Source organism: Aythya ferina, assembly GCF_964211825.1.
Source record: "Aythya ferina genome assembly, chromosome: 4".
Classification (NCBI taxonomy): Eukaryota; Metazoa; Chordata; class Aves; order Anseriformes; family Anatidae; genus Aythya; species Aythya ferina.
This window is the reverse complement of record NC_140300.1, coordinates 27717211-27729377: the sequence shown is the minus strand read 5'-3', so window position 1 is coordinate 27729377 and position 12167 is coordinate 27717211. Positions and strand designations below refer to the sequence as shown.

The window sequence follows — 12167 nt, the reverse complement described above, 5'->3', positions numbered from 1 at the left end:
TACTTAATTCAAAACTGGAATGAATACAGATAGTAGTAACTAAAATGCTACTTAAATAAAAAAGGAACAGGGCAATCAACTATTGAATATGTTTTTGATACTGACTAGGACTGACATTTGGATTGAAAATTGGCTGGACTGGCATGTTTCAAGAGTAAGTGATCAATGGCATGATGTCTGGCTGGCATCCAGAATAAGCAGAGTCCTCCCAAAGTCAACACTGGGGTTGATGTTGTTCAGTAGCTTCTTCAGCAACCTGGATAAGACTGAATCCACCCGCAGCAAACTTCTAGACAATACTAAATTTACCATTTCGAACATCATAGTTTTAATCCAGAAGGATATTGAGAAACTTGGGGATTAGGAAATGCCATAAAGCTTAAGAGAAATATCTGCACCTGAGTCAAGGAAACCCTTCACCTCAGCACAGTCTGTGAACTATGGGCTTGAGGAGCAGTCTTTCTGAAAACAACCTGGGCATTGCAGTGGGCACCACTGCAGCCATGCATGTATGCACCAACAGTGTAAAGCAGACCTCTTACTGGGCCGCATGAGGAAGAATACAGCAAACAGATAAATTTTTATTTCTCCCTCTATTCAGCACTGATGAGGCTGCCTTTTGTTTGCTGTATCCAGTCTGGCAACTCCTAGTTTAAAAGAGACAAGCAAAAAATGAAGAGAAAACAGCAGAAAGCTGACAATTCATACTTAGGAAACTAAATACAACTTTGCAATGAATGAGAAAGAAGTACAGTAATCCTCAAATGCATGAAGCACATTTCTTCAAACTTTGTAAGTCCAACAGCTCTGAGGAAGAACATCAAGTTTATGGCCAGATGAAGCACAGAGACTGCAACCAGAAGATGAAAGGACTTTTGTTCTCTGGTACAGCCACAAGTGCTCTGCTTTCAGTGTTTCTCAATGGTGTGGAGAAACAGTCCAGTTTCTCATCAACAGTTTTATTAGCTCTTGGGGTAAACTTTCTCCAAATGAGGGTGAACACAGCCCTTATAGCTCTCAGTTGCAAGAACCAGTCACATTCATGATTCAGCCAGGTAGCTGATACAAACACAGTTTTCCTTCCAACCACTAGCACACATCACTGTCCAAAAGAAAGGCACCTGCGAGACACATGGGTGGAAGAGTGTCACTGGCCATTGTTTTGTGACCAGTTGGGTGTCTAAGAGAGACACAAAAAGATCAAAGGAAGAGACAGATGGTGGCAGGGAAAAAGCCAACAGCACAGACACAACAAGGGCCAGGAATGTGCCTCCGAGAAAAGCTGAGAGAAAAGGGAAAAAGAGCTTTTATACTGTTTAATGGAAAATAGACTTGAGCTGTAAACAGAGGCCATGCCTCTTCTGTGATTCTTGCTGTGTTAAGAGGAGGAGGGCTTTGTGCTGTCTTTGCTATTAAATCAATTAAATAGGATTGCATCAGAGAAAACTAATTTCAGAAAACACTGATTTTTCTTCCTTGCTGGAACAATCTTTATGACCACGATTTTTATTTAGATATTCATCCATCTTATATAAATTTATAACCAGTCATCTAGGAAAGAGATAGCATTATTCTGTTTAACCCTAAAACAGTGCACGCAGCACTCAGCAGTCAGTGAACTGTGTTTCTAATGTGCCTACTGGTGTGACACTGGAAGAGCTGCAGTTCGGGAAGGTTTCAGACAAGCTAGTGATACCGCCAAGTAATGGTGCATGAACCAGCAACGCAGAGTGGAGTGCTGGTGGGTATGGTGTTGGATACTTTTTTCCCATATTGTTCTTGTTTTGTTTTTGTCAGAGGGAGTCCTGAGGAAATGCTGGCACCTTCAGACATGCAAAAGTGCCAAGCCCTCTTTCTTGTATAAGCCCTCTTATACTGACCGTCTGACTTTTTGCACTGAAAAGGTGAAAAAAAATACTGTTTTGCGCTAAAAGTGAAAAAAATGCTCTCTTCCTATCTGGGACACTGAGCAAACTGGGGACATTGCCTATTTCCACCTTTACACACTTTCTGCTCTACTGAATGTCCATGCACCAGGCTATTGCGATGAGAACTCAGAGGAATTTAGAGTTGGCGAGACATACACATACAAAGCTGCAGCATGCACACTCTGCACAGGAAGGGTGCTGCTCTAATGAGTTGAGCAGGTTGCTCAGGACTTTCCACAGGACTCACTTTTGCCTTATTTCCTACAAGCTGTTCAGACCCTGCTCTGAAGACAGTATCCTTCATATCCATATGGGGCTTTCAGTGAGCGCACAACTCCCTCACAGCTGAGACCTTCACTGTTACCTTCCTGCACAGCATCACTCTGAAGTGATGGGGCTTGGCAGTATCCCTTCAGACAGGAAGCTGCTGTGTCCCAGGAAGATTAAGGCCAAACACAACCACGTTGAACATAATTTCAAATTCCCCAAATCAGATTTTTGGAATAGTGTTTTGTGTTCTGAGCACCGCTCCCACTGACTTCAAGATGCAGCTGTGAAAGTTCAGCACGCCTACAAGTCCTGCACCAAGAATAAAACTAATGTAAAACTATTGACAGCTTCTGAAAAGATTGGCTCGAGTGACTCAGCTATCATCGCATGGGAGCTATGTGACAGAAAAAGGGACAGTATCCAATTCTCCAGGGTAGAACATTGCTCCCTTGCCATATGCTCTTTTCCCAAATTCTGCCTTATCCTCTACACTGCCTAGCATTTCTGGGGCCAAGGAAGTGGGAAGGGGTCCTATAATATCTATAACTGTACAGCCACGATCAGTTCCCAGAACTTTCCATACCACTCACAGAATAATCCCTACAACCTTGTCATGAAAGACAATCTGTGTACACACAAGAAGTACTGAGCCTTGCAGCTTTAATAACATTTTCTTCAGTTGGCAAGTATTTTGCTTGTTTTTCAGAAAGATTTAACAAATTCCCTTGTGTGGCATTGTTCTGCTATTCACAATGGCCACCAGCAGGTAAAAGGGGTCTTGAAATCCCCTTTACAGGTCTTTTCTATTTAGCTAATAGCATAACAGAAAATAATGATGGGTATCAGAGACCACCACCAGGATCTGGGACAAGCACCTTGACCTCCTGGCTCACTTCTCTACCAGTATTCTCTCAAATCTCCCAGCCTTGTTGGGTCCTTATCCTCATCTATGCACTAAGCCAAGCCCTTTTCTCCTCCTACAGATGCACCACCCTTGGCAGATCTACCACTACTCACCCAGTCATAGTTTCTCTCTTCAAGTTCCAGCTGTGGGCTTTGATTTGAAACTCTTCACTTCCCTGTGGACAGCGTCTCCTTCCCCTTGCAGGGACAGGACTGGATTCAATTCCCATGTCATTTGGGAGGCAGCAAAGGAACCAAGAGTGAGAATCTCCATGTACCCTTGTATGTGGCCTGATCTCCATGCTCAGCACTACAGCTTTTTGTGTATTTGAAGATGCACCACATCTCCCTCCCTCATCCTTCACTTCTCTAACCAAACCACTCCAGTTACTGAGCCTGATTTCATGCATTCCAGCCCTCTGCTTTTTCCTCTTTCTCTTTTCTGGACCAGACTCATCCAGCATACATGTATGCACAGCAAGAGGAGTTGAGAGGAACTCAAGCATTCCCCTAGGAAGTCGAAGCCCCACTATCTAGCCATTCAGATTGTAATTTGGCTCTGTCATTTTCATAGCAAAAGCAAGAAGTGCCTTTTGGTAGAAAAGACACCCGTATTTCCTTATTTTAAAGTTCCCATTTCAAAACAGGGGGCCACTAGGACTGCTTTTAAAAGTCTTTAGAAAGTCTTTAAGTCAACAAAAGAATATTTTCCTCCTTGCTTCATTCTTAGAACTATGTAACAACTTTACAGAGAATTTCCAGGAGGAAAAGAAATCAGTCCAAAGCAGACCCTTAACACTGAAATGGTAAATGTTCCACGAAATTATAAGTGACTGAAAAACAGGCAATATGTCAGGAGACAAGAATAGGTCTATCTGCACTATGAGTAAAAGTTGGCTGTATAAAACCTTGCATTGTGTCTCCAACTGCTTAAACATTCAGTATGGATGATAGCTATGCTAATATGAGGCATTAAAAAAAAAAAAAAAAAAAAAAAAAAAAAAAAAAAAAAAAAAAAACGAGATAAAGTATTAAAGAATGTATTAAAATTCTCACCCAAGGGTATTCACAATTTGGCCTTAACACTGGAGTATTTGTTGCCTATAAATATCATGTGCTGCTTTACCTCCTGTCCCACAGTCCCGAAACATGAACCGTAACTTGCAAAAGAAAAAGGCACCTTTACAAAGTAACCCCCTCTACTTCAGACAGTTGCTTCCAGACCGAAAAACACCCAATAATCTCACTTCCTTGAGCTGCAGTTGAGCTGCAGAGAGGGAGAGGAAGGAACTGCAGTGACAGCCATTTCAACCACCTCATCAAAGGCTGCTAATCGATCTCCAGCATTTGCAGGGATTTCTTCTGGCCCTGGTCCTACGAGAAAGGAGGTGAGGAAGGAAAGCAGCCAGTTTCTACACGTTGCAGTCCATGTGGGTTAATGCACTTCTGGGAAGGGAGACACTTGGGAGGACACCCTGCAAGTGGGATACAGTGTACGTGATGAATGTCCCATAAAATACTGGCCCAGCAGTCCCCAAATGCTAAGTGCCACAGTCAGTCTTTGTCTGGGAGTATTCTGTAAAATGTTGTTGATTTTAGACAAAGTGGAAGGCAGCCTGGCTGTTTGCCTACTGGTGGGCTTTCGTTTGTCACCTGTGATGGACACTTGAGGTCACACACTGCATGGCCGCATGTCTTTCCATAGGCACCATTCCCCCAACTTCAACTCCAGCCCCGTGTTTTCCTTTTACTCTCCTTTCTTTTCTTTTATTTCAGGCTGAGGAGAAGCTCTGTAAGAGGTGTTTGTTTTGGGAAACGAAGAAAGAAAACTGCTCTGGAGTTGTTAAAAAGTCACAGGTTTCAACAAAGAGCCACTTAAAAGAAAGCTAAAGAGATTTTTTTTCATTTTTTTTTCTTTTTTCTTTTCCAGAAAACAAAGTAGATGGAAACAGCTGGAGACTGCAACTTGGAAAATTGAGAAAGTAAGATGAATCAAACTTCTTGTTTTTCCTCTCCTACCCTAACCTGCAGGGGACAGGGGTGGGGGGTAACCTCTTCAGACCCTTTTCAAAACAGATGGTGGATTCCCAGAAGGTTCAGGTTTGGACTTTTCTTTTCAAGCAAAAATATCAACTGTGCTTTTGCACAGAGCTGTGGGATCCTCAGCTCAGCTGCAGCTTGCCACACATAAGTAAACATATCAGATTCCACTACCAGACTCTGATTTGCAAAAAACTGATATTAGTAAACCTCAATCATTAAGGCTGATAGTATTGCTTTCAGCTCCCTGCCACAACAAAGTTTTCTTACTTCAGCATTTTGCAATTAGCTCCTGTTACTCCACTCACCAGTGCTACAATTCATTGATGTGAAAACACAGTTGTGAAAGTTGGCTTCTGAAAGCTCTTACCCCAGGTGATAGGATCTCATTCTGCATCATTACCTTACGTCTTTTTAGTTGGGTGCACATCCTGAGACATTTCAAAGCTCAGGAAGATAAAAAAATATATTGAAGTGTCTCAGATAACGCACCCAAAATGTAGGATTTATTATTTTTATTATTATTTTGGATTAAACACAGGTGCGCCACAGTTAAAAGGTGGCGTGGAATAAAGATGTCTTGGTTGCTCTCTCAGCACATTGCACTGCTATAAGAGCAGCTAAAACATCACTCAGCCCCTCAAAAATGGCAACATAAAAGTCCATAAAAGTGAGTAGAACCAGAAGATCTCAGTTCTGTTCCTAGCAATGGTATTGACCTCCAAGAGCCTGGCCAAGTGACTTAATCCCTCCACATCCCCACTTCCCACAGCTGTGAAGGGGAAATACTAACCCTTCTGTAGGACACTTCAAGGTTCCTGCCCAAAAGCTTTAGGTTTGCCATGAACACAAAGCATGGGCCTAAAGTCAGAAGGAAAACAATGGGAGATCTTTCTCTCAATTAAAATATTTCAAATATTCAGCTCCTATTGCAGAAAGTTACAACCATATTAAATTTTATATATATATATATATTTATAAATATTATATAACCATATTAAGTCAGACCCTCTGCATTATTATTGTTTATATGGCATAGGCACTTCTTTTAGTCACTTAGCTTATGACAGTTTATTTTCATTAATTTCTAATGCTACTGTGAATGCCCCAAATGAAGATGTTTCAAGATGTCTAACATATTCTGTGATGAGTAGATCTTTATTGGGCTTTCCTCTTAATATCTACATCAGCTCTACCTCTAGTTCAGTAACCTTGTTATTGAACTCTCATTTTGAAAATTGGCACATATATTATGTGTCATCCCACCACTACATGTCATTAGTAAGGCCAGGCATATGTTCAGGGTAAGAAGCAGCTATGAAGGTTGATTTTAAAATAGAATAAATATACAGTTACCATCATATAGAGATTGTGTGTCCAGATACAATATTTCATAGTCGTTGTAGCCAATCTCACTTTTATAGGTTCTTCTCTTTGTTATCTCTCCCAGGAAGCACCTGAAGCTAAATAAATAAATAAATAGTGCTGTTTAGATTTTTATGGTACAAGACTATGGTTTAAATTATATTTAAAATTTTATTTAAAGTTCTGTTTTAAACCCCACATATGTATATAAGCTCTTCAAACTGCAAAAAAATCCACAAGAGATGTAGAAATTCCCAGGAAGTCAGTGACTGAGATAGCAACCACAAAGACAAAACACATTTGAATGCTGAGTATATATGAGAGAGCAAGGGCATCACCTGTAGCCACAATCTGCAATGGGGAAGAGATAAAATCAATACAAGCTGAGGAACCATTCCTTAGGTTTTTCCATTATCCCCTAAACAAGCATTGCTTTTCTGTTCTGCTGCCAAGGATGTCTTCTAGTTTAACTCTGAAGACTGAATCCCCATGCATGTCTATATCTAAAAGTCTGCGATTGTTATTTGGGCCCTTGGGCCTTAAAATATTTTACTTACAGCCGACAGCCAGGCAAATTTCATCCTTATTTCATTCAAACATATATTCTGGCTCACTGTTTTTTCCCCTTGCTTACAGAGCTTAGCTGGCCTCAGCTCTGGAGCTGGCTGGACATTTTTGCTGATCAGCTGCCAAGTATTGACAATTATGTGCCAATTTCATTTTTCATATGAAAGAGTATTTTAAGAATAAACTTCTCGTTCATGTTGTTATTACATGCACAGGGAGGAGTGAAGGACATGGAAAAACGTTGTCTCTCACCTTAGTGTATTTAAAATCTCTTTTGGACCTGGAGCAGATTGCAGGAGCCGCTCTTTGCCATCTTCTTGTTGTAGGATCACGTGGGTGTGAGATATCGTTGAATCAAAGAGCTTTGGGCCTGAAGCCAATTCCTTCAGGACCCACGGCCCTTGCCAAACTTCTGCCTGTGACCAGGACACTGACAAAGCTGGACACACTCTGTTTGGGCCTGGAAGTCCCCCTTGATGGCAACCATTGCTCCACTTCCCTGCAAGCCCACAGACCTTGTCGTCTTTCCCCTGCTGAGGACCTGGCTCTGAGTTGTTCTTCTCTCTAAGGAAAAAAACAAGCATTTTGGTTTACAACTTTGTGTTTCAGGGATGCAGAGGACCCCTGCTGCCCCTGTCCCAGTGAGGGAGCTCCCACCAGATGAGCAGCCAGCATGAACAGACGGCTGCTGAGCTGGCCCTATGTGCACTTGCAAACAAGCAGCAGACACGGATTATGAACTCCCTAAAGTGTTCCTCTACCTTCAGGCTCACTTATTTCACACAAGCACAAGGCAACATAGAATAACCAGAGCATCAGGGCACAGCAGAGGTTTAGATCCATCTCCCTCTACCCCAACACACTAGCCAGAGCAAGATGCACACTCACATTTCATTGTGTGACAGGGACCACGCAGCTCTTCCCCAGCCACATCGGGACTCCTGGCGCACTGAGGGTGCTCCCAGTCTTTATGAGCCTCACTGAATTATTTCTGCCACTCTTGGGACATCGCGAGTGCAATGGTAGAGCAGAGACTTGCATTATTCTCCTGCATTTAATTTTTATGTGAAATTTTGGTCTGAAGCCAATCGTATCATTGGAGGCAGCTCAAGATTTCACATAAAAATTAAATTAGAATATTATTAGAGTACTATACAGACTAGGCACACTTGCTCAGTGGTGTTTTTCCACTTTCCTTGAAACAAAAGAAGAAAACACCACACTCTCACATTATATATGGAAGAAAGTCACTACTTTTAGCAGTGCAAAGCAAAAGGTTGCTTCCAACAGCAGCAGGGTATTTGATTTCCTTGTGTGGCTCAGAAATGTTGTTTCCCTGACTGCCTAACAAGTTATGCTGAGCATAGCAGTATTTGTGATGTTCCTCAGAAAGTGTACCCGTGTTGCTCTCCACCTTGTCAATACAAAATCCCTCCTGTGACAGTGCTTCCACGGAACTGACAGGTTCATTTTTAATCACTAAGCCAGAGATAATGAGGTAGCAGCCTGGGGTGAAGCTGAAAGGTTGATGTGTGATTTGTCTACTGACTGGACTCTGATCACTTACAAGTAGGCTGGATTTTACTCTAATTTAAGTCTGTTCACCTGTCTTTGAGCAGGGAAGTTAAACCTTTTCTCATCCAGTGCCAGTCTTGGCATAGCACAGATGTCCAAAAAATAAACTGGGAAGGTGGTTTCTGACTCATTAGAAACTTGCATTCTTTGGTAAATCAAATTCGAGGAAATCTCATTGTGTTGCCATATGTTTATTTCTCCGAAGTCATTACTAAGTGCATTTGTTTGGGAGGAAGTTCCCTTTCAGAAGACACACAAGGGAGTCAGTCCTTGAGGGAGAGCTATAAACAAGTCAAAGGTTTTCAATTATTTTCTGCAAACAAAAAATACACCAGACAGGAACATATTTCCCTAAGGAAAGGTATAGGCTTATAAACCTAAAGAGAAAATGCAAATACATGGGGAAATAAACTGAAAGATTCCCATTACAGCCTGATTGAAAATTCAGTGAGCTCAATGAAAATATACTCATCAAATTGAATAGGCTTTGATATAAGCCTGTATGTTTTTTCTAGATATGGATGTAAACCTGTATAATTGAACATTTTTTTTCCATCATTTCAGGACAGGACTTACTGCTGAACTTGAGGAGATACAGCCTGAGGAAAGATGGGTGTATTCGCATTTTCGGTGAGAAACTTCAGGAGGGATTTGGGCACAGAAAATTACATTAACGTGAATGCCAGGTCAAAATGCAATGTGAACAGAAACGGTTAAAATTGTCTGAAGGACTATCCTTCAAAAAACTTCAGAATAATAAGTTAACATTCAGAGAATGAAATGTCTGATGAAGACAGAGACTTTGAGATGACAAGCATCCTGATAAATAGTGGGAGGATAAAGAACAGAGGAACATTTAAAAAGCTAGTGCCAGGTTGTGCAGGGAGGATTATTTCCCCATAAAGACGTGATAAAAATACTAATATGCTGTTATGTTTATGTTCCCTAATCTCCTAATCAAGAAAACACCGAGTACTTGATAATCAAGTATATCAAAGCATAAATATAGCTGTCTTCAACTGCACACAGTGGTGCTGCACAGACAGCAAATACAGAGATAGTCACACAGAGCAGCTTTACTGAGTAACTCCAAAGTAATGCACAAAAGTGAGCTCAATACACAGAAGAGATGACCCACATGGCAAAACTCACCACAACATGGTTGCTTTCAGCACGTTCGTCATACTGATGAGGGTTGTCTTGAGCTGCATGAAATGAGTGCTAAAAAATTATAATAGCAAAAGAGAACTGAGGAAAGCAATGGCTTTAAAGCTGTGGAAGCCAAATAAAGGACTTTGTGCTCACCTTGAAGGAGTCAGAATGGAAACAGAGTACATGTGCACCACTGATCTCAGTTCCACTGAAGTTAACCACAGTTCTGATAATCACCATGATTAGCACATCCAAAATACACTCTCATATCTCATGTTTGAAATTCTCTTCATTTTCCATCTCCAGGAATCCTTAACCTTTTCTGGCTTATTACAACAGACAATGTTCACATCCAGAAAATCACGAGCCACAGCCTCAGTCCTGCTGAGGGCCTGGGGTTTGGGTGCTCTCAGTCCCCCTGTGCTGGTGAGGCACCCAGGCAGGGCTGGGGTGGCCCTGCTGGCCCTGAAGGGACTCCTGCACACTCTGGGGTTGATTTCAGTGAGGTGGTCTTTGAACTGCAACAAGCCAACAAGTGGCTTGAAGCACAGCCTGTGCTCTTCCAGAGGATCTGGCTAGTGTTTTAGGAGAATGAGGTTTGTCAGGAGAACCTCCAAAAGGTGATTTCATGGGAGAAAATAGGACATGTACAAGGAAAGCATTTGGCTTCAGCTGACAGAAAGGATAAAGTTCCTGGATAAAAACTTCTAGGGGCTCCAAAAATAATTATAAAACAGAGCCAGCTCAAACCTCAGAATCAGATACAGGATAAGAAGGCTGCTGAGGCTTCAAAACAGGTTAAAATGGCACAATTTGTAAAGCTTGGCTCATGTTAGCAAGTTTAAGTTGTGGGTGGAGATGTCTGATCACCACAAGAAACCTCATTTTGTTTTTGTTTTGATTGACATATTCACAAATTTGGAAATACCAGTCTTACACGATTAACAAGGATTACTACAACCAATAAAACCTGGTGGTCTCTGTAATGTGTTCTGCATCTTTCAGCCAAATCAGAGATATTTCAGAAGGAAACTTTCTCTTTTTTCCTCAAATGGAGCAGCTGCATGCAGCCATATCTGCCACTAAATTTGCGTTAAGCATACTCTTTGCTTAAAGGGAAATGTCTTAGTCCAAGGAAGAAAGGAAGGAAGGAAAGAAGGAAGGAAGGAAGACTAAAACAAATGTTACAAAAATGTATAGCAAAGTACTGAGTGTGAAAGGACACTTGTTTTTAAAAATGGATCTGACGTTTGTTGCCTTTTCTGCTAGGCACCATTTAGCTAAACATTTGGAGGTCGCCCATGCAAAAAAAAAAAGGGTTCTGCTTACATCATTAGTCACCTCCATCTGCCAGCAAACAAATCCCATTCAGCTGTCTGTTGAGCCAGCAGAAATGTGGCAGGGCTAACAATTTTGTTCTTGAAAGAACCCTGATGGTGTTTCCCCATTCAGGCTCTGTTTTGTTGGAGTTCAAATGAATTTGCTGGGAAATATCTGGGAGAGGAAGTATCCATTTCATGCCTGCAGATTAGAATTCAAAGACCAGATTTGATAGGCAGAGTTACAATGGGCAGACAAAGGTAACGATAAAAATACTAATCACCTAGATCAGTAATGACTTCATTCACATACCTCTATGACCAGCCACACACCCTGTCCCTTGGACTGTTGGGAACAGGAGACTTGCATGTGTCTATAGTGGTAGTTTATAGTGGTATAATTTATATGTGGTGCAGTTCTTTATTGGAAGTCTTAGTTAGATTGATGCATCATGATAATACCAAATTGACTCTGTTGTAGAAGGTCCACAGTTTCCTAATTCAAAACTCACACAAGATGCCCTTTGTTTACACTGGTAGTTTTGTTAAGGTAAATTATGCAACACATGGGAGTATTTGCCTGTCTTAATGTTACAGGATTTGATCTGAGATCATTACTTTTCATGACAGCACAATAATTTTTAATTGTGTAATCAGCAGCAATTGTTCTATCAATGAATTTTCTCAAAACTAGTTGAAGTAACCTAAGGGTTAAAACCCAGATGTAGTAAACCATAATTAACATGACAGTACTTTAAGCCCAAAAGGAGGATTCAAACTGTGAGATTCAAAGTACTGGCATTGCATATGAGGACATATTACAAAATTGATACAAACGGATCTGTTTATATTTAATGACAACAAAACAGATGAGAGATATGATGCTGTTCTCATTCACCTTGGTGCAAGCATTAAATAAGTGCTATAATTGCAGATTTCTATCAGAGTTAGGAGGCATAAAAATGCTGAAATTGTTTTTATTGTCTTTCAGATTTACTGGAAGTAAAGAACTCTTTTACTTTCTTAGGTGAAAGGAAAAAAATGTGTA

At 41.1% G+C, this 12167-nt stretch overlaps 1 protein-coding gene across 8 annotated transcripts in view; it reads right to left on the bottom strand.

The window, feature by feature from the left end:
• Window positions 1-12167, bottom strand: part of LOC311435577 (uncharacterized protein) — an 81097-nt gene that overhangs the window by 27801 nt on the left and 41129 nt on the right. For 4 of the 8 annotated variants that reach the window (XM_084516740.1, XM_084516736.1, XM_084516739.1 and 1 more), the window contains exons 2-4: window positions 11130-11321; window positions 7326-7637; window positions 6498-6604 (exon numbers count right to left, since the gene is read on the bottom strand). In XM_084516740.1, coding sequence (XP_084372866.1) covers window positions 6498-6604; window positions 7326-7637; window positions 11130-11134 — 424 coding nt within the window. In that variant the 5' untranslated portion in view covers window positions 11135-11321. Of the gene's footprint in view, window positions 1-4167; window positions 4892-6497; window positions 6605-7325; window positions 7638-11129; window positions 11322-12167 lie in introns of those variants that run through there. The other 4 variants (XR_014692217.1, XM_084516735.1, XM_084516738.1 and 1 more) reach the window with 3 other exon arrangements.